This window comes from Dendrobium catenatum, unplaced genomic scaffold (assembly GCF_001605985.2).
Source record: "Dendrobium catenatum unplaced genomic scaffold, ASM160598v2 fragScaff_scaffold_1444, whole genome shotgun sequence".
Taxonomy (NCBI): domain Eukaryota; kingdom Viridiplantae; phylum Streptophyta; class Magnoliopsida; order Asparagales; family Orchidaceae; genus Dendrobium; species Dendrobium catenatum.
Window position 1 is genome coordinate 511509 of NW_021319906.1, and position 19479 is coordinate 530987.

The 19479-nt window shown below is 36.6% G+C and overlaps 1 protein-coding gene across 3 annotated transcripts in view; it reads right to left on the reverse strand.

Moving 5' to 3' along the window:
- Nucleotides 1-19479, reverse strand: part of LOC110111274 (homeobox protein LUMINIDEPENDENS) — a 57423-nt gene that overhangs the window by 32813 nt on the left and 5131 nt on the right. Inside the window, exons 1-5 of one of the 3 annotated variants that reach the window (XM_020843063.2) lie at nucleotides 9818-9948; nucleotides 9209-9410; nucleotides 8968-9113; nucleotides 8791-8884; nucleotides 8617-8710 (exon numbers count right to left, since the gene is read on the reverse strand). In XM_020843063.2, coding sequence (XP_020698722.1) covers nucleotides 8617-8710; nucleotides 8791-8884; nucleotides 8968-9113; nucleotides 9209-9331 — 457 coding nt within the window. In that variant the 5' untranslated portion in view covers nucleotides 9332-9410; nucleotides 9818-9948. Of the gene's footprint in view, nucleotides 1-8616; nucleotides 8711-8790; nucleotides 8885-8967; nucleotides 9411-9817; nucleotides 9952-19479 lie in introns of those variants that run through there. The other 2 variants (XM_020843062.2, XM_020843061.2) reach the window with 2 other exon arrangements.

Here is a 19479-nt window from a genome sequence, read left to right on the forward strand (position 1 = left end):
ATTTTAGTTTCCACTAACCCACAAAAAAGACCTTAAAGTCTTTTATGAACTCCTCCATATATAGAGAGGCTTCCTTTTTCTTAGCCCCTCTACAGTTCCAAAATGCTATGGAATCCATTAAAGTATAATTGGGGAGTATCCCCCAATCTTCTTCTTGCTTCCTCCATCTCCAAGTCTTCCAAGGGTTTTGTCCTTTATAGGTCCTAAGGATCTTAATTCTTTTGCCAATTTGAACTTAGGCACTTCTTCAATCATCTCACAATCTTTTGCCTTCTCCAAGTTAACTTATGTAATAATATCTGTCACTGATCCATTTTCCTTCTGCTGTAACTCATCATCAGCTTTCTTCAACTTATCTGGCAGGATATCAACTTCATTATCTTCAGTAATACTACTTCGTAGGATTGAGAACTTATTTCCCTTAATCAGAGACGGTGAACCTTCTTCCTTCAAATTCTTTTTATCTATAATAACTCTTGACCGATTTTTGCTGTTAGAACCTGTTGAAATCTGACAGGGACTACCTGAGTTCGCAAGTAATCCATTTGGACTTACTTGAGTTCGCAGCCAACCCTTCCCAACTGTGCTATAAGGTTCTTCCATAACCAAGTGATTATCCAGAGCCGGTACAGGAAGCTCTGGCCTGCAATTCCCATCCTCAACCACATTCTGATTAGGATTCGAAAATTGTTTTGGTAAGAATTCTCCTTCCTCTAGATTATCAGCTTCAACATAAACGTTTATTAGTCCATCTTGATTCAAACTTCCATTTGTTTTTTCAGATACCACCTTCTGAATTGTAGCCCCTCTAGATTCCGGAATCTCAGATTTTTTAACATATCTGAGTGAGTTTGCTTTAAGCTCCTTGTTCCTTATATTGTTGCTCCTTCTTCTTTTGTTGTTGACTATGATCCATGGACCATAAGAAGGATCCATTGGTCCTTCTTGTATGTTCCCCGAACTTTTTTCTCTGACAATTTCTTCACCATTCTTTACCACCTCAGGATTATTAGTTTTTTTCCACATTCCTTATTGACATGACCAATTTTTCCACACCCAAAGCAGAAGTTTGACACCTTCTCGTACTCCACCTTTTGGAAGAATCTTCCAGACATGCTATCCACCCAAACTCCTAATGGAAGAGGTTGATCAAGATTAATTCTCATACAAACTCTTGCGAATTCTCTTCTTCCCCAATGGAACATGTTACCATCCAACATAAGTGGTTTTCCAATTTTTGAAGCAATGCAAGCCACATTCTTCTCATCCCAACATTGTAATGGTAGATGCGGCATTCTAATCCATATTGGTGATGATAAACCTTTAACAAATGATGTATTAAACTCCAGAGTCCATTTCTTCATACCTATGATATGTCCGTTTACAAACTAGGGGCCACCTGAATGGACTGCATCTAACATTTCTTTCGATGAGAAGAACATAAGAACCATCCACCTCCTAGAGTAGTAAAATGAAATTGCCCAAATAGAGTCCACTCTATGTTGCACCGATACGGATACGGCGACACGGATACGACACGATACGGATACGGGACACGTCAATTCTTAAAAAAATAGGATACGGGTACGGTGCGGACACGGCATTATAGTTTATAAATCATACATAAAAATTAAGAAAGCAATCAAAGCATAATATTTGAAATTAAAAAAAAAATGACAACATCATTTGTAACCTTTACTTTATCATATTAAAATATAAGTATTAATTATTAAATGTCTAGTACAACAACAAAAGCATAAACATAAATTGTCTAGCACATGAAGTTTCAACTATTCAATAGAAGCAATGATATGATTAGCTTCTTCAGTGGTTTGTCTTTGAACTTCTATATCATCTTCAATACATATCATAGCTTCTAATTCAGGCTCATCAAGTGAAAGATTAGTAATTTCTAATATTCTCATATCATCAAGAGACTCAAATCCATAAATGAGAGAACCTTGCTCGCAGCTGCGGAAGTAAATACAACGCATCTTTTTTTTTTTGGATTTATTTTTGTTTTTCAACGGACACGCGTATCGGATACACGTGTCCTTTTGAAATTAAATAGTATTTTAATTGGATACGGCCTTGGCGTATCCGACACGTATCGGTGGAATATCGGAGGCGTATCCGTGTATCGGTGTATCGGATACAGCACGCCTTCATAAATAGGAGTATCGGTTCTCTTCTTCCCCAATGGAACATGTTACCATCCAACATAAGTGGTTTTCCAATTTTTGAAGCAATACAAGCCACATTCTTCTCATCCCAACATTGTAATGGTAGATGCGGCATTCTAATCCATATTGGTGATGATAAACCTTTAACAGATGATGTATTAAACTCTGGAGTCCATTTCTTCATACCTATTATATGTCCGTTTACAAACTAGGGGCCACCTGAATGGACTGCATCTAACATTTCTTCCGATGAGAAAGAACATAAGAACCATCCACCTCCTAGAGTAGTAAAATGAAATTGCCCAAATAGAGTCCACTGTTTCCTTAACTCCAAAGCCACCAAATGGTAAGGTAAGACTTTCCCAAAGACTTTAATAACCAAAGATTTGGCTAATTTTTCTGAATTCTGTTTTTCTATTTCTTCATGCATCCTGATAGCAATTCCATCTTCAGAGTAATTCACATCTTCCTCTTTGAAATCCAGCATAATGTACGGTTTATTGCTCCAAGGATTCGTATTACCCAAGCTGATAGTGTTCTTCAGCATTTCCTGAGGCAGCTTGTCTACAGTATTTTCCATTCTCAATTCATGTTCTGAAATGATATTATTGTCAAACAAATTACGAGAATTCTCATTTATCGCGCTGCGACAGAGTCCAGGGATTGCATTCGAATTCCCGAAACGATTGACAAATAATTTCATTCCAGAAGTTGACGCATTGTTATCGGAGGCCAAAACTGTAGATGAACAATTATTAGGAGTAACCGAATTCAAACTATCTTCTATTGCCTTACCTTTGCCTGCGACATGCTGAAATTTCTTAGGAGAACATTCAGATACATCCTTAATCACCAACGGTCCTTGACGCTTGAAAAGTGGATTTTGAATTCTTTGAAACGAATTCAAATTCGCCAAGCCCTCTTCAGAAACAGAGTTTTTTGAGTTCGCCACCATAGACGGAGATTCCGACTTCCTCGACTTCGAATTCCGTTGATCGTAAATTTCCAACTTCATCTGATGAGCTTGCCGGCGGCAGTCCGCCGCCATCAGCCACCTCCGTCCCTAAGAAAAGGGAGCAGAAGTGGAAAATCAAAATTTGAATTTTCAAAAGTTTCTCTCTAACGGCTGGAGTTTCTCTCTCTAACCTGATCTCAGAGTAGTTAAACTTTAGCTAAAATTCTTTTTTGACCCGTAATATCTCTTTATTAGTAGTTGAAAATAATAAATCCTCTTAGTTAATTATCTTTTCTTTTTTCAAATCACTCTTTGAGGATACAAAAATATTAGGAAACTAAATGTATACTCTGATATACAGATCTAAACAAGTCATAAAAACCAAATAAGTTTGCTAAAGAATCAAAGGTCAAGCACATTTGCCCGAGGGGTGCTCGTCCTAGGAGAACACATTCGGGAGGGGCACTAACATTAGAAACATTCAACCAATAAAGCCACTCGCCCTAGAGATGATTTACACCAAAGGAACTCACCTTGAACAAAAAAATCACTCATCAAGTAAGCAAAAAACAATCACTCAACAATAACGAATTTACCAATTCAACCAACTACTCAGCCAGATGACTTATCGAAGGCACTCGTCAAAGGTGCTCGCAAAAGTCATTCCAGGGCCATATCAAAAATGATTGTCCACATGTAATAACTAAAGTCATGTCAACATGTCTATAATAATCAAATCATGTAATTTTATCATTCGTAATATGTAGCTTCTCATATAACCTTTCCAACCCTACAAATACGGTGTCAGGGCATTTTTTAGACTCCATATCAAAATTGTTCATAAAAAGGAAACATAGCTTCAGAGATTCTTCTTCTTACTTGCCCACCTCATCTTTTTTTGCTCTAAAATATCTTAGTTAGCCTTATGGGTCAAGATGTTGCCCACAAGCAAATTTGGAACGAATAACACAGAATAATCAGCAGAATACTAGAATGTAAGGAATCAACTGCTCATAATAAACCTGTTGTCAGAATTCAAGTTTCTATCAACATCATGAACTTTGTTGGTCTTGGAAACTGATAAATAAAATAACTAAACTAGGCCATCAAACTTACATTCCATATAACATTGAACTTTTACATAAGATGGGAGAGACCATAACTAATGTAGAACTAGAGGCAAGCTAGAGTTGCCGCCGAGAGGAAAAGGATGCCAACAATCTTTATCCACGGAAAGTCAGCCGGAGGAGGAGGTGCGGGTGGATGTCCAAGTATTTGTCAATGTCCGAAGGGTAGGTGCTCTTCTATAGATGGTGCCAAGGTGAAGAGGATGTGGTCGACATATCCTTCGACGGTGCCATCAACTTCTAGGTTGAGATCGAAAAACGGAGATTGTAGAATGTCCGTCAAACCTTGGGGACTTAGACGAAACAGTGGTCAAGCTCTAGGTCCGCCATACATGAGGAAAGACTGTTTTATGGCGTATCGGAGATTCTATACAACAATTTGTGGCTCTTAGGATGGCTGGACAGCAACAAACTACAATTGGAACCTTGGGACAGCACGTAGGATGATTGGGGCAGCAATATCCAAGGTTTTGGAAGGAGAGACAACACACTACAGCACCCAAAATTTTCTGGACAACAAGGAAGCTGTAGGAAAATTATGTTTACAGCAAAGGGACGGGAGTTGGGAGAGTAAACAAGTGGAGGAAGGAGAGGAGATGGGCCGGCTAGGGTAAGGAGATGGGAAGAAATTATGTTTCAGATTTTAGGTTTGATGAGGGATTAGGGTTGTAAATCTGAAATTTATTTCAGATTTTATGGGTTAGGAATTAGGAGGGATTTTTGAATTTCAAACCTCTGGATAACTAAAGAAAATAAATGAGGGGGCGGCTAATTTATGGGAGGAGATTGGATTTAATTGAGAGAATTAATGGAGGGGCATTAATTATATAGAAAGGGAGAGAGGGGGGTCGGCCATATGGAGAGGGAGAAGAAGTGTCCACATACAAAGTATGTGGGCCCAAGCAATAAATGTGAATAGGGAATTAAATCTGATTTTAATTTCAGATTTGAGAGATTTTGATGGTTTCATAAAAGAGATTTACTAATTAAGAAAATTAATTTAAATCAAATCCAATTAGAAATTTAATTAGATCTAATTTAAGTAACTTTTCTAAAATAGAGATTATTATTTAGGAAACAAATTCAAATTCAAATTAATTTGAATTTTGAGTTCAAATTAATTTGAATTTTGAATTCAAATTTGTTACTAAATTAAGGGGGCTAGAATAGGAAAGACTTACTTTCTTAAAATAGGAATCCTTAATTAGGAAACAAATTCAAATTCAATTTGATTTAAAGTTTGAATTTGAATTCATTGCCAACTTAAGAGAAGGGCTTTGAATGCAAAACTAAATTTGTGGAGCCAATGAAGGGGTGGTCTGTTTGGCTTGGGAGTGATGGTGGGGTTCTCGGTTGGGGTGATGGAAAGGTTGTGAAAATAAGCAGTTTAAGGGGCAAGATGGAGGGGCCGATGGTAGTGAAAGGAGGGGAAGTGGGGAGGCTTGGCCGACAGTTATGGAGGGTTTGGCCGATAGTTATGGAGGGTTTGGCCGACAGTCAACAGAGAATCGACTAGGGGAGAAAGAGGGGGTTAAGGAGGCGGCTAAAAGAAAGAAGAAGGGGAATTAGGAAGGAGAAAGAAGTGTAGTAAAAGAAAGATAAAACCATGAGCCCGGACACATCTTGTAGTTGGTGGGTATTACGCTGCCCCCAACTAGGGTCTTCAAACCACGAGCCCGGACACATCCTGCAGCTAGTGGATACTAACTTCCCTCACATAGGGATCTCATCAAAGTTTTTCTCAAAGAACAAGAATACATAAAATTTTTTATTAATAATCCATCATTATCTAATACAAGAGCAAGGGTCTCTATATATAGGCCTAAAAAGAAACTAAAAGACAATTTTGCCCCTTGGGCTTACTTAAGACAAGACCCTTAGGTAAGGGTAAAAATGAAATATATAATTAAATCAAAAATACAATTAATAAACTAAGATAAAAATGGAGGGATCTCGGCTGTCGATCTTCGTCATTTCCTTTTACTAACGTCCACCGTCAGATATCCGCATCATTCTCCCGAGGTGAAAAAGAGCTCAACTTCATCGAGTTTGCATCCCGAGTGCACAACAACCATACTCTTATACCAAATTAATGTAGAACGATAAGCAAGCTAGAGTTGCCGCCGAGAGGAAAAGGACGCCAACGGTCTTGATCCACGGAAAGTCAAACGGATGAGGAGGTGCAAGTGGATGTCCAAGTATTCACCAATATTCGGAGGGTCGGTGCTCTTCTATAGACGGTGCCAAGGTGAAGAGGATGCGGTCGACGTATCCTTCGACGGTGTCATCAACTTCTAGGTTGAGATCGAAGAATGGATATTATAGAATGTTATTCAAACCTTGGGATCGTAGAAGAATCCGTGGTCAAGCTCTGGGTCCGCCATACATGAGGAAAGACTATTTTATGGCATATCAGAGCCTCTATACAACAATTTGTGGCTCTTAGGAAGGCTGGATAGCAACAAACTGCAACTGGAACCTTGGGACAACTCGTAGGATGACTGGGGCAGCAATATCCAAGGTTTTGGAAGGAGAAACAAGGAACTACAGCACCCAGAATTTTCTGGATAGTAAGGAAGCTATAGGGAAAGGGAAATTTTGTTTACAGCAACGGGACGGGATTTGGAAGAGTAAACAAATGGAGAGAGGAGAGGAGAGGAGATGGGCCGACTAGGGTAAGGAGATGGGAAGAAATTATGTTTTTGATTTTAGGTTTGGTAAGTAGAGGGTTAGGATTGTAAATATGAAATTTATTTCAGATTTAATGGGTTAAGAATTAGGAGAGAGTTTTGAATTTCAAACCTTTGGATAACTAAAGAAAATAAAGGAGGGGGCGGCTGATTTATGGGAGGAGATTGGATTTAATTAAGAGCTTTAATGGAGGGGCATTAATTAGATAGAAGGGGATAGAGGAGAGAGGGGGCCGGCCATATGGAGAGGGAGAAGAAGTGTCCAGATACAATGTATGTGGAACCAAGCAATAAATGTGAATAGGGAATTAAATCAGATTTTAATTTCAGATTTGAGAGATTTGGAGGGTTTCCTAAAAGAGATTTACTAATTAGGAAAATTAATTTAAATCAAATCCAATTAGAAATTAAATTAGATCTAATTTAAGTAACTTTCCTAGAATAGGGATTCTTATTTAGGAAACAAATCCAAATTAAAATCAATTTGAATTTTGAATTCAAATTTGTTACTAAATTAAAGGTGCTAGAATAGAAAAGACTTACTTTCCTAAAATAAGAATCCTTAATTAGAAAATAAATTCAAATTCAATTTGATTTGAATTTTGAATTCGAATTCATTGCCAAATTAAGAGGGCTAAAAAAGGAAGGGCTTTGAATGCAAAACTAAATTTGTGGAGACAATGAAGAAAGAGGTGGTCAGTTGGGCTTGGGAGTGGTGGTGGGTTCTCGGTTAGGGTGATGGAAAGGTTGTGAAAACTGGCGGTTCAAGGAGAAAGGAGGAAGGGGCCGATGGTGGTGGAAGGAGGGGAAGTGGGAAGGCTTGGCCGGCAGCTATGGAGGGTTTGGCCGGCGGTTAACGGAGAATTGGCTAGGGGAAAAAGAGGGGGTTAGGGCGGTGGCTAGAAGAAAGAAGAAGGGGAATTAGAGAAGGAAGAAAGGAAGTGTAGGGAAAGAAAGATAAAACCATGAGCACGGACACATCTTGCGGTTGATGGGTATTACGGTGCCCTCACCTAGGGAGTTCAAACCACGATCCCAGACACATCCTGTGGATGGTGGATACTACACTTCCCTCACATAGGAATCTCACCAAAGTTCTTCCCAAAGAACAAGAATGCAAAATTTTTTTTATTAATAATCCATCATTGTCTAATACAAGGAAAAGGGCCTCTATATATAGGCCTTAAAAGAAACTAAAAGACAACTTTGCCCCTTGGTCTTACATAAGACAAGACCCTTAAGGGTAAAAATGAAAAATGAATAATTTAAAAAAAAAATACAATTAATAAAATAAGATAAAAATAGAGAGATATCAGCCGTCGATCTTCGTCTTTTCCTTTGATTAACATCCACCGTCGGATATCCGTATCAATAACATCCATAGTATCAAGACAAGCTACATGGTAGTAAACAATGAGCGACAAAAGAGTATGAAAGAATCCATACCAATCTTCAATTGATCAGAGAGGAGAGTTCAATTCATATCCTTAAACAAGGGAATAAAGGTAGCAAAATAGAACAAAGAGGGCAATGTGTTGGTTTATTAAGTAAGATTGGAATCAAACCAGTAATACTGAAACTCTCGTATGTTCAGAATTTAACAATAAGCAATATCAGCTTCTCTGAATGTTAATGAAAATATAGCATAAATAAGTACAAACCTGGTGTCCTGTAAAACCGAAGCTTGTTGACTGTCTGCAATATACTAGACATTTGTGCTGGAAGAGCCTTATGTAGTGGTAGATGACAAAGAACCTGACAATACCTAGTAATGTCATTAAGAATTGCCTCAATATGAACAGAGAATGACACCTATGAGAAATTAAGATGGTGACCTTAAGAATGACATTAAGCAAAGTTGTCTGTTCTTCAATTGCTGCTTGACTCAGCCATGTAGCTAAAATCGTGATGCTACCTTTAGTTAAAAACCTAATCATGAGTACAATAATCAGGCCAACGATCAATTTTCTAAGGACAGCAAATAGAAATTCATCAAAGTCAAAGTCAAGTACCAAACTAATACTGCTGAATTGTGGATTTGAAGAATCCATTCCATCAATTTCACCTGTCCAGCAAATGTCCCTTCCTTCCTCATTAAGTTGAAAATATTCTCTAGAAACTTTTTATCATCCTCATAAATACCAGGTATACTTTCCTCCTGTGATGAGGATGAAGGGACTACCACTTGAATGGGTTTAGAATCAATGGAGCTCACAGGAACATTTTGATAATACTGAATGGCAAGTAAATTACCATTGCTATCTGGAACTTCTGCCAAGTCCCCAACATTCTTGACATCAACAGCACTCGAAGGTGCATCAATGTGATATAAAAGGGTTTCCTCGGGATTCGTAGAGCATCTCTCATTAGCTGCATCTGATTTAGCAGCCTTTTCCCTCACAAGACTAACAAGCTTTCTAACTTTTGATCGTTGCCCGGAAAAAAAATCCCTTACCTGCACAAAATTGCATAGATATCAAAGTGCCCGTTTATAAACTTTACAGTTAAAAAATACAATTCGATGGATAAAAGAATACAAATTTAATCTATTAAATCATAATTGAAACCAAGCTGAGTCTTACACAGCATAGTAGTAACAATATAAGTTGTATAAAGGTAAGAATGTGGTCTAAATAGCTAGCCAGAATCATGCAGCTAAAAAAGTGGAGAGAACAAAACAGACAAAAGACAGCATGAACTGTAGGAAGAAATCAAGAAACATAATTATTAGCTGACATAAAAGATAATAAAGTATTTTCAATAAAAATGTAACCCAATTCCGAGGAAAAATCCCAAAAAATGGTGTACGTTGTAAGAAAAACAAAAGCAGACTCTAGAAACAACAGCATGCAAAGGCCAAACCTGCGTGACTGTAACTCCACAAAGAGCACTAATCTCACGGGTTTCTTTCTTGCCAATAGTATCCTTAATAGCAAAAATTGACTGCATGTACTTGACTGCTTTGGGATTGAGCAGATCCCGAGGCTTTTTTCCTGCTGAAAGTAAGCCATTTAGAAAATTTTAATTAAAAGGAAATCCATCAAAATGAACAACATTAAGGGCACAAGGATATCAAAAATCACAGCTTCCAAATAGACTAACGCTTCGTTTAGATCATATGTTTTGACTGCTTTTGCTTAAATAAAAGAAATTTAGAATTTTTATTAATTGTTTAGATGCCTTCCTTTGGAATCAGGTCAAAGAGACCACTTCCTGTTATTTTCAAATATTACATGGTATTTATGAAGTTAAATGTACCAAATCAAGGGTTCTTCAAAAGAGCGCCAGCTTTTCTCATTCACCTTCACAATCTCCAGCAAGCAGCATTCTCTTCTCCAGCATGTGACATTCTCTTCTCCAGAAAGTAACTTCAAAGTCATATGAGTTTCAAGCACAAACTCCTCAATTGTCGAAAGCAAGATCTTGTCCCTTAAATCGACCCGCTTTGCAAATGGTAATCTCTCACTCCATTGGGCAACTTTCTCCTTCTCGAGAGAGTATCAGTCTCCCACTCCAACAAGTGGATTTTGTCCCAAAATGTAATATTCAACAATTTAAGAGGTAGAAGTCACAATTGTGATATACCCCATTTTCGCTCACCTTAGAATTTATAAATAATAATCTTGTAAAATCATAAAAATTGTTGTTCTGGGATTAGATGGGGGCATTAAAACAAATATTAAAAAATATATTTTTGAGAGTAAGATTCTAGATCTTAAGATTTTTTTGTGCATGAGGAACCTAATGTTATATGGGAAAAAGTAGCAAATGATATTAAGAATGTTACAAAAGATGTGATTGGAATATCAAAGGAAAAAGCTATTAATAGTTAAAATAATTGATGGTAGAATCAAAATGTGTAAAAAAAAGATTAAAAAAAATAAGAAGATTTGTCATAAAAATTGGTTTGGCTGCAAAAATTTTGATAATTGGGAAAGATATAAAGAGGACAGTAAGGAATCTAAGAAAGCAATATGTGATGCAAAGATTTTAGCTTTTAATGATATATATATATGTTAGCTAAACAAAGAGATAGGAGTAGTAAGGATTTAGTTCAAATAAAATGTATAAAGGATGAACATCAAAAGGTACTTTTATTAGAAGAGGATATTCAACAAAGGTGGATGAGATATTTTGCTAAACTTTTCAATGAAGATTGTGAGAATGCGATTGAATTTAGTGACATTAGCACCCTAAATGAAAATGAAGATTTTATTTTTATTGGCGAATTTATAAAACCGAAGTTAAATAGGCTTTAAAAAAAATGAAGTGTGGAAAAGCTGTTGGACCTGATGATATTCCAATAGAGGTGTGGAAATGCTTAGGAGATGAAAGAATTTCTTGCTTAGTAAACTTTTTAACATTATTTTGAAGACTAAAAAGATGTCAGATAAGTGGAGAATCAGTGTGTTGATTCTTATTTTTAAGAATAGATGTTATGCACAAGATTGTACAAATTATAGAGAAATTAAGTTAATGTGTCACTTTAAAACTATGTGAGAGAGTTAAAGAGCATAGGTTGTGGTGTTAACACTAATGTTTCTCAAAATCAATTTGGATTCATGCAAAGTAGGTCTACTATGGAAGCTATACATTTATTGAGAGGTTTGATGGTGAAGTATAGAGAGAATAAGGAGGATATACATATGATTTTTATTGATTTAGAGAAAGCTTATCATAAAGTTCTAAGAGAAGTGCTATGGAGTGTTCTACATAAGAAAGGCGTTAATAATGCTTATATTCAAGTCATTAAGGATATGTATGCAAGAGATGTAACTTGTGTTCAAACATAAGATGGTTTGACCAAGTATTTTCCTATTTCAGTTGGATTACACCAAGGATTAGCCTTAAGCCCACTGCTTTAGTCATGTATATTCTCATAAAACATTTGCAAGAGGTTGTACCATGGTGTATGCTTTTTGCTGATGATATTCTTCTTATTGATAAGACTATAGAAGGAGTTGAAGGAAAACTTGAATTATGGAGGTCAACCTTAGAGTCTAAAGGCTTTCGTTTGAGTAGATCTAAAATTGAATATATTGAGTGAAATTTTAATAATAATAGATCTAGTGGGGAATTGTGACTTAGGGTGATCAAGTCATTAATAAGAGTACACGTTTTAGATATCTTGGGTCAATTGTTCAGAGTGATGGTGAAATAGATGGAAATATTATTAGTAGAATTCAAGTAGGATGGTTGAAGTGGAAGAATGCATCGGGCTTGCTGTGTGATAGAAAAGTCCGCCTCAAACTTAAGGGAAAATTCTATAAGATGGTAGTGAGACCTGCAATGCTTTATGGTGCAAAATGTTGGCCATTAAAAGAAAAGCATAATATTAAGTTAAGTGTTGCAGAGATGAGGATGCTTAGGTGGATGAGTAGCTTTACTCTTAGAGATAGGATACGAAATGTGCATATACATGAAAAAGTTGGAGTAGCTCCAGTGGTAGATAAGATTAGAGAGAGTCTCCTTAGATGGTTTGGACACATAAAACAACTGCCTTCTGGTGACGGTTAGGAAAGTAAATGAATTAGATTTGACTTGTGTCAAGAAAGGTAGTGGTAGACCTAAAAAAACTTGGTTAGAAAATATTAGAAATGACCTTTCTTTATTAGATTTAGATGATAATTTGACTCTTAACATGATACAATGGAGAAAAAAGGATTCATGTAGCCGACCCCACATAGTGAGATAAAGGCTTGTTTTGTTGTTGTTGTAATCTTATAAAATCCAAACAAATTTTACATATTATATATACACTTTTTTTAGTATATAAATATATATATAAATTAAATGAATTTTATATAAAAAATTTTTAAGAATTAAAATGTAATGTTCATACCCTTAATGTACTATGACAGGGGCTTTTAATTTGTAAATCCACCAAAAAACAGAACAATGGTAATTGAATTAGTGGTGTTAATATTAAAGATAGTTAGATAATTACATTTGGAAAATTTCTTTTATCTCATTTCCTACCAAATTGAACCCCATATTCATGTTTTCTACATCTGGGAGCACTCAGCCTGGAGCAGCAAGCGATGAGGGGGAACAAGACGAGCAAAGGGAAAGGAGAGGAAATTGAGGGAAAAGCTGGGTTCTAAGGTAAAAATTCCTTCTTTTTCATAATTCTGCTTGTTGAAATAATCATGAGTAGGAGTTGAGGGAACATGGGATTTGTATGAAGGATCAATTTGAGGTAAAAAAATTATTTTGAGAAGAGATTGAAGATTTATTTGAGTCAGAAAGGAGAAACATATTTTAAGACGAAAAATCAATTACTTAGGTTGTGCATAAATGAAGGAAGCATCTGGGTATTTATGAGGCAACTGCCTAAGAAAAGATCGTCGACACCCTCAGGCGAGATAAGAAAATATAATTTATAGAGATGCATTTATTGCACATTTATGACACTACCTACCCTAGTTATGATAAAAAAACTGCCATCTATTTTTAGCTTTGGTGAAAATGGGAATGTATGTTTTACTTTAAAAATGCACATTTATGTCGTAAAATAAAAATGCAATGTATACATTGAAATATTTATCGAAGAATGAAATATCATGAAAGTAGATTCAGAAAAATCATGTGTGTGGATAAAATGGTAAGATAATAAATTGTACAAGCCACGTGATAAAGGCGTGCCAGAGGGAGGCTAAAGGATCCTTCTGGTAAGAAATGTTATTTCACCTGCACAAGGGCTAAAAAGGCAGGCTCGTGGGTAGGCCAGTGGGACCTCATCACAGCTTCCATATGCGGGATCCATTCTAAAGCTTACAGCATGAATTATATATAATAAATGTAAATAACAAAAGAAATTTCCTTAGAAGTTACTAATGATAGACAATTGAGATCTATACTGAATTCTAATGTTTCTCTAAAGTCATTTTAATTAGAGATTTTGCTTACAAAGAAATCAAGTATTAATTTAGAGATTCCTTATACGAAGACTATCCGGAACTTATGAGACATATAAACCTAAAAAAATTGCATGTTAATTACTTATTGTCCTTAAATTATTCATCTTACTAAGTTTTACTTCAACCCTATTATGCTAAATATTTCAGATAAAGGAATGGACAAGATAAAACCTGAGTAAGAAGCGAGTTTGGTATTTTGGGGTGTACAATTTTTGTGTATAACTTTGTTGTATGATAGAGTTTTGGCACGCATGTTCATTTATAATTTAAATGAATTTTGATGATCATGAAATTGTTTTAGTAGCTCTATAGATGTATTGACAAGTAAGAATTATAATTTGCTTCCGTGTTATAAAATATTACAATGCGCTCTATGTAATGGTTAACATTAAAAAACCTGCATAACTAGAAGACAATAAGTAGGGTTCATTAGTAAATTTTTCATGTTTGCCCCACGGCAACCAAAAAGGTCATCACGGGTTCTGACACTAGTCGACTCCTTCACAAATCAAATGCCAAAACTTCCCCTCGATTTGACCTGCTTCTTTAAGGATGATTTCAAGCTTCACACTCTTGTTTGATTGATCAAGCTCTTTTTTCTATTCTACAATCAAAGCTCTACTGCAACATTAATCGATCCACCTTGACCATTTATTTCTATGAATTTTCTCATTTTTTGCTCTTTTTATTGCACAGAATTTTCTTTCTACTTCATTGAAGAACTCAACAAAAATAACGTGAATTTCCGTTCATATGAGAATTCTATCAATTACTCACAACTTTTCTGGATTTCCCAATAATTACAGGTAAAATAAGGGGTTTCCACCTTATAATTATGAGATATTTAATTCTTTAAAATTTCTCTACTTTGATTTAAATCCCTGAATCCAAATAAAAACTTCATATAAATTGTTCTTAGTGTGTTTTGTGTGAGATCCATGAACTGTGATCATGCTTTGTCAAGGCAAAGGTTTTAATGCATGAAAATTTTGTTCGGTACTTTAGTCTCCAAGAACATATTTCCTAGCAAAAGGAACTTCAAAAGCAATTAGATTGGTAAAACAAGTTTTCTAACATTTTATTTGTTCATTTTTAGATTAATTTTACTCACGAAAGCTTTTTTTCTTCTGGTGCTATATAAACTATAAAGCATTATAAAGTTTCGTTTAGGCGTTCAGCTTGCCTTTTGCTTGCTTAGAACTCGCAATAAGCCAAATTGCGCGTAATGACACACTACTAGTATACCCCTAACGCCTTGGTAGTACAAAAAATCATTCAATTAAATATCACTAATGGCACCTTAATACTGTCATCTAGATAGGAGGGAGATATTAGGGGGTGCTTAATTTCATGAAATTCAAACCACGCTACTAACATATCAACCTCATCTAAAAGTGTTAATGTCAGTAACAATAGTTGTTTGTTTGGTATAGCATCCTCTATAAAAATACAATACTGATTAAAATAATCAGTAGGCTTTTTTATTCTTCAATTTGTTCAATCATGAAGATCAGAACAGCCATACAACATCATTAATATGGTTCTCTTGGCCGAAACTCACATGTGAAGATGTGTTGCCTCAATATTTCCTATATGCAAGATAGTCCTAGCTATTTTAGCTTCATTTTAGCATTTTTTTTTTGTTAATTATTAACCTCCGAGTTCATGACATGTTTATATAGTTATTTGATGTTATCATTATTTTTATTTCAAAATATGCTAGTTAATACATTTGATTTTTATTTAGGCTATGTCATAGATTAAAAATAGTTAAAGCTACCGAAGCTGGACCATTGGCACAGTGGGATCTTGAGTAGACCCTGCATTTTAAGTGCTTTGTATTCCAGATTTAAAAGGGCAATACTGGCTTCTCACTTCAATAAGGAGAGTTACAACAATCCTAATTAGAAATTCATTTTAAAAAGCTAGTAGAGGGTATAATAAAACACAATTTAAAAATAAATGTGTACAACAAAAGGGGAGGTAGTTATGGCATGATTTAAATCGTGGTTCAACAGAATTAGCTTGGGATCCAAAGTAAATAATTAGTGCCTTCGACGAATGGTGGACGGAAAAGTTTTATGTGATGTACTTTATATATTAGTAGTCGAAACATAATGAATTTGATTAACTAATTATATTTGATTTTTAGGTTATCCTGCACTACTGAAAATTCAGAATTAACAGCATTTGTCATGCTATTGACAATAAGCTTGAGATGATGTGAACATAGTCTTCAGCAATGTTGATGATGGCAGATTCCTAATCAACATCCGAATATATCTGATGAACAATTAGGTAATTCTAGCAGTTTCAAGGAGCTTGTAGGAAAAAGGTGAACAAGAAGAATAAGATGAGTGTTCCAAAGAAGATCTTACGTAAACTAAACAAACTAATTGACGTCAGAACTACATGACCACCATGGTCTCACCAAGTAAGAGTGTGCAATCTTCTGGGGATGTCATAGTAGAGGCCATATCAATTATAGATTCAACAAAAAAGGTTGAGCAAGATGAGCACTTAAATGGGTTTGAATTGATTTCTGATGCATTTTGGAAGTAATAAGGGCAAGGTAACAAGTAGAAAACTATAAGAATTTGAGATGGGCTGATTTTGATTAATACTTCAACAATAATGAAAGATACAATTGATCTACAATTTGAGAGATAGATCGGCTCTCCTTGTACTCCTAGACGCCGCTAGGAAACTCACCAAGAGAAAAGCTAGAGCAGAAAATAAATTGCATATATTGAAAATACAATATAATTAGACCTAAATAGGCTTCTCCTATGATGCACCGACACGCCTCTTAAAGAGGGTATGCAGTGTCGGACACGTGTCGGACACGGACATGCGTCGGACACGGCATGGACACGTGTCTGACATGGCATTGGAGTGTCGGAATTTAAAACATTAAAATTTAAATCGGACACGCGTGTCCGACACGCGTGTCCGGTTATTAAATGATAAAATCGTCAGTTCTATTTAGCCTTTTCCGCAAACGAGAAGCTCTATTTTTTCGATCCATGAAAGAAATCTTCTAGGGCGGACTGGGAGAGCTCGCAGTCGACGCCAAACAGAGCCCGCTGCCTTCGCCTCCCGTTCCTTCGTCATTTCTGCTCGGCCAAGCAGAGCTCGTCTTTCTCATTCCTTCGTTCTTGCGTTATTTCTGCTGTCATTCGAGGCAAAGTTCGCAATCAAGGCCAAACAGAGCACCTTCTGCGCCCAAGAGAGTCAAAACTTGTAAGTGGATTTCGCCATTTCTTCTCTTCATTGTTGAAAAACCTAAGGTACAGGCTCGGTACCGCTAGGTACATGCTCGGTACCGCTCAGTACATGCTCGGTACCGCTCAGTACATGCTCGGTACTGCTCGGTACTGCTAGGTACATGATCGGTACTGGTCGGTACATGCTCGGTACTGCTCGATACATGCTCGGTATTGGTAGGTACATGCTCGGTACTTGTAGGTACATGCTCGGTACTAGTAGGTACATGCTCGGTACTAGTAGGTACATGCTCGGTATTAGTAGGTACATGCTCGGTACTGCTAGGTACATGCTCGGTACTGCTCGGTATTACTAGGTACATGCTCGGTACTGATAGGTATATGCTCGGTACTAGTAGGTACATGCTCGGTACTGCTCGGTATTACTAGGTACATGCTCGGTACTGGTAGGTACATGCTCGGTATTGGTAGGTACATGCTCGGTACTGGTAGATACATGCTCGGTACTGGTTACATGCTCGGTACTGCTAGGTACATGCTCGGTACTGATCGGTACATGCTCGGTACTGCTCGGTACATGCTCGGTATTACTAGGTACATGCTCGGTACTGTAGGTATATGCTCGGTACTAGTAGGTACATGCTCGGTACTGCTCGATATTACTAGGTACATGCTCGGTACTGGTAGGTACATGCTCGGTATTGGTAGGTACATGCTCGGTACTGGTAGGTACATGCTCGGTACTTGTAGGTACATGCTCGGTATTGGTAGGTACATGCTCGGTACTGGTAGGTACATGCTCGGTACTGCTCGGTATTACTAGGTACATGCTCGGTACTGGTAGGTATAAGCTCGGTACTGGTAGGTATATGCTCGGTACTGCTAGGTACATGCTCGATACCACTCGGTATCTTCACATACAAACAACTTACGAACTTTAAAAACAAGCAGAACTTCAAAATTACTCTTATAATAAAATTTTGTTCCGGGGGCGCTGCCCCCAGAAACCCCCGCAGGGGCGCTGCCCCTTGACCCCGCGACCTAACCGGGCAAGTCGAACCCTGCCAGGGGGCAGCGCCCCCTTGGACCCCCGGCAGACCGATATATTGTTTTATTCATGTTGTGATTTTTTTTTATTTCACTTTATATCAATTTAATTCGATGTATTCATATGCATGATTGGTTTGTTAGCAAAATGAGCTCGGCTGCTGGCGGGAGTGGATTAGGTGAAGGTTCAAAAGAGCCATCTGTAGAAACTGATAAGCCATTATGGATTCATGTTACAAAGTTAGGAAAAACATTTGAAGGAGGAGGGAATGTGTCATTCAAATGCAATTATTTTTAATGGCTGTTACAGAGAAGTATACCCAATGTTCATTAAAGCAAGTGAATGTGATAGGAGAATACAAGGAATACATTTTTATTGTCAATTTGAATTCAAGAGGTGAAGTCATGAATTGGGCCTTCAAATGTTGTGCAGTTATTACAGATAATGCACCGGTGTGTAGAGCTGCAGCATTATTGATGGAGCAAACTTATCCCCATATATTTTGGACACCCTGTGTTGTGCACACTTTAAATCTTGCTCTAAAAAATATTTGTGCAGCAAAAAATACTAGGCTAATGAATATGATCTAGGCTGAATGTCATGGATAACAGTGGTTGCAGATGATGCTGTTCTGATCAGAATTTTATTATGAACCATTCTATGAGACTTTCATGTTTAATGATTTCTCCCACTTGAACATGCTAGCTGTTGCTGAAACTCGTTTTGCCTCTGTAATAATTATTTGGAGATTCAACAAATTAAAATGCTCTTCAATTTATGGTGATTTGTGAGAAGTGGTCTTGCTATCGAGAAATGATGTTGGGAAGGCAAGGTATGTTAAAGAAAAGGTCTTAGATGTTTGGTGGGATAATGTAGACTATATTTGGCTTTCACTGATCCAATTTATGATATGTAGAGAGGCTGACACAGATAAATCTGTCTACATTTGATTTATGAGATGTGGGACTCTATTGTTAGCAAAAGTGAAAGAAATTATATACAGACATGAAAAGAAGTCACATGATGAAGACTCAAGTTTTTGGAGCATGTACTATACTATTCTTGAAGATAGTGAGCAAAGCGAACAACCTTTGCATTGTTTGGCTCATTCATTAAATCCAAGGTATTTTATATTATCTTTTAAATTAATTTAATTTGTTGGTAAATGAACATATAATTTAATATGCTTGTTTATTTGAAGGTTTCAAGTAAAATGGCTTCAGAAGACCCTCAACGTGTCTCACACAAAAGATTTAGAAGTTTCAAATATGAGAAAGATATGCCTGAAAAGATATTTTCCAATGAGGAGGAGAGAAGAAAAATTAATGA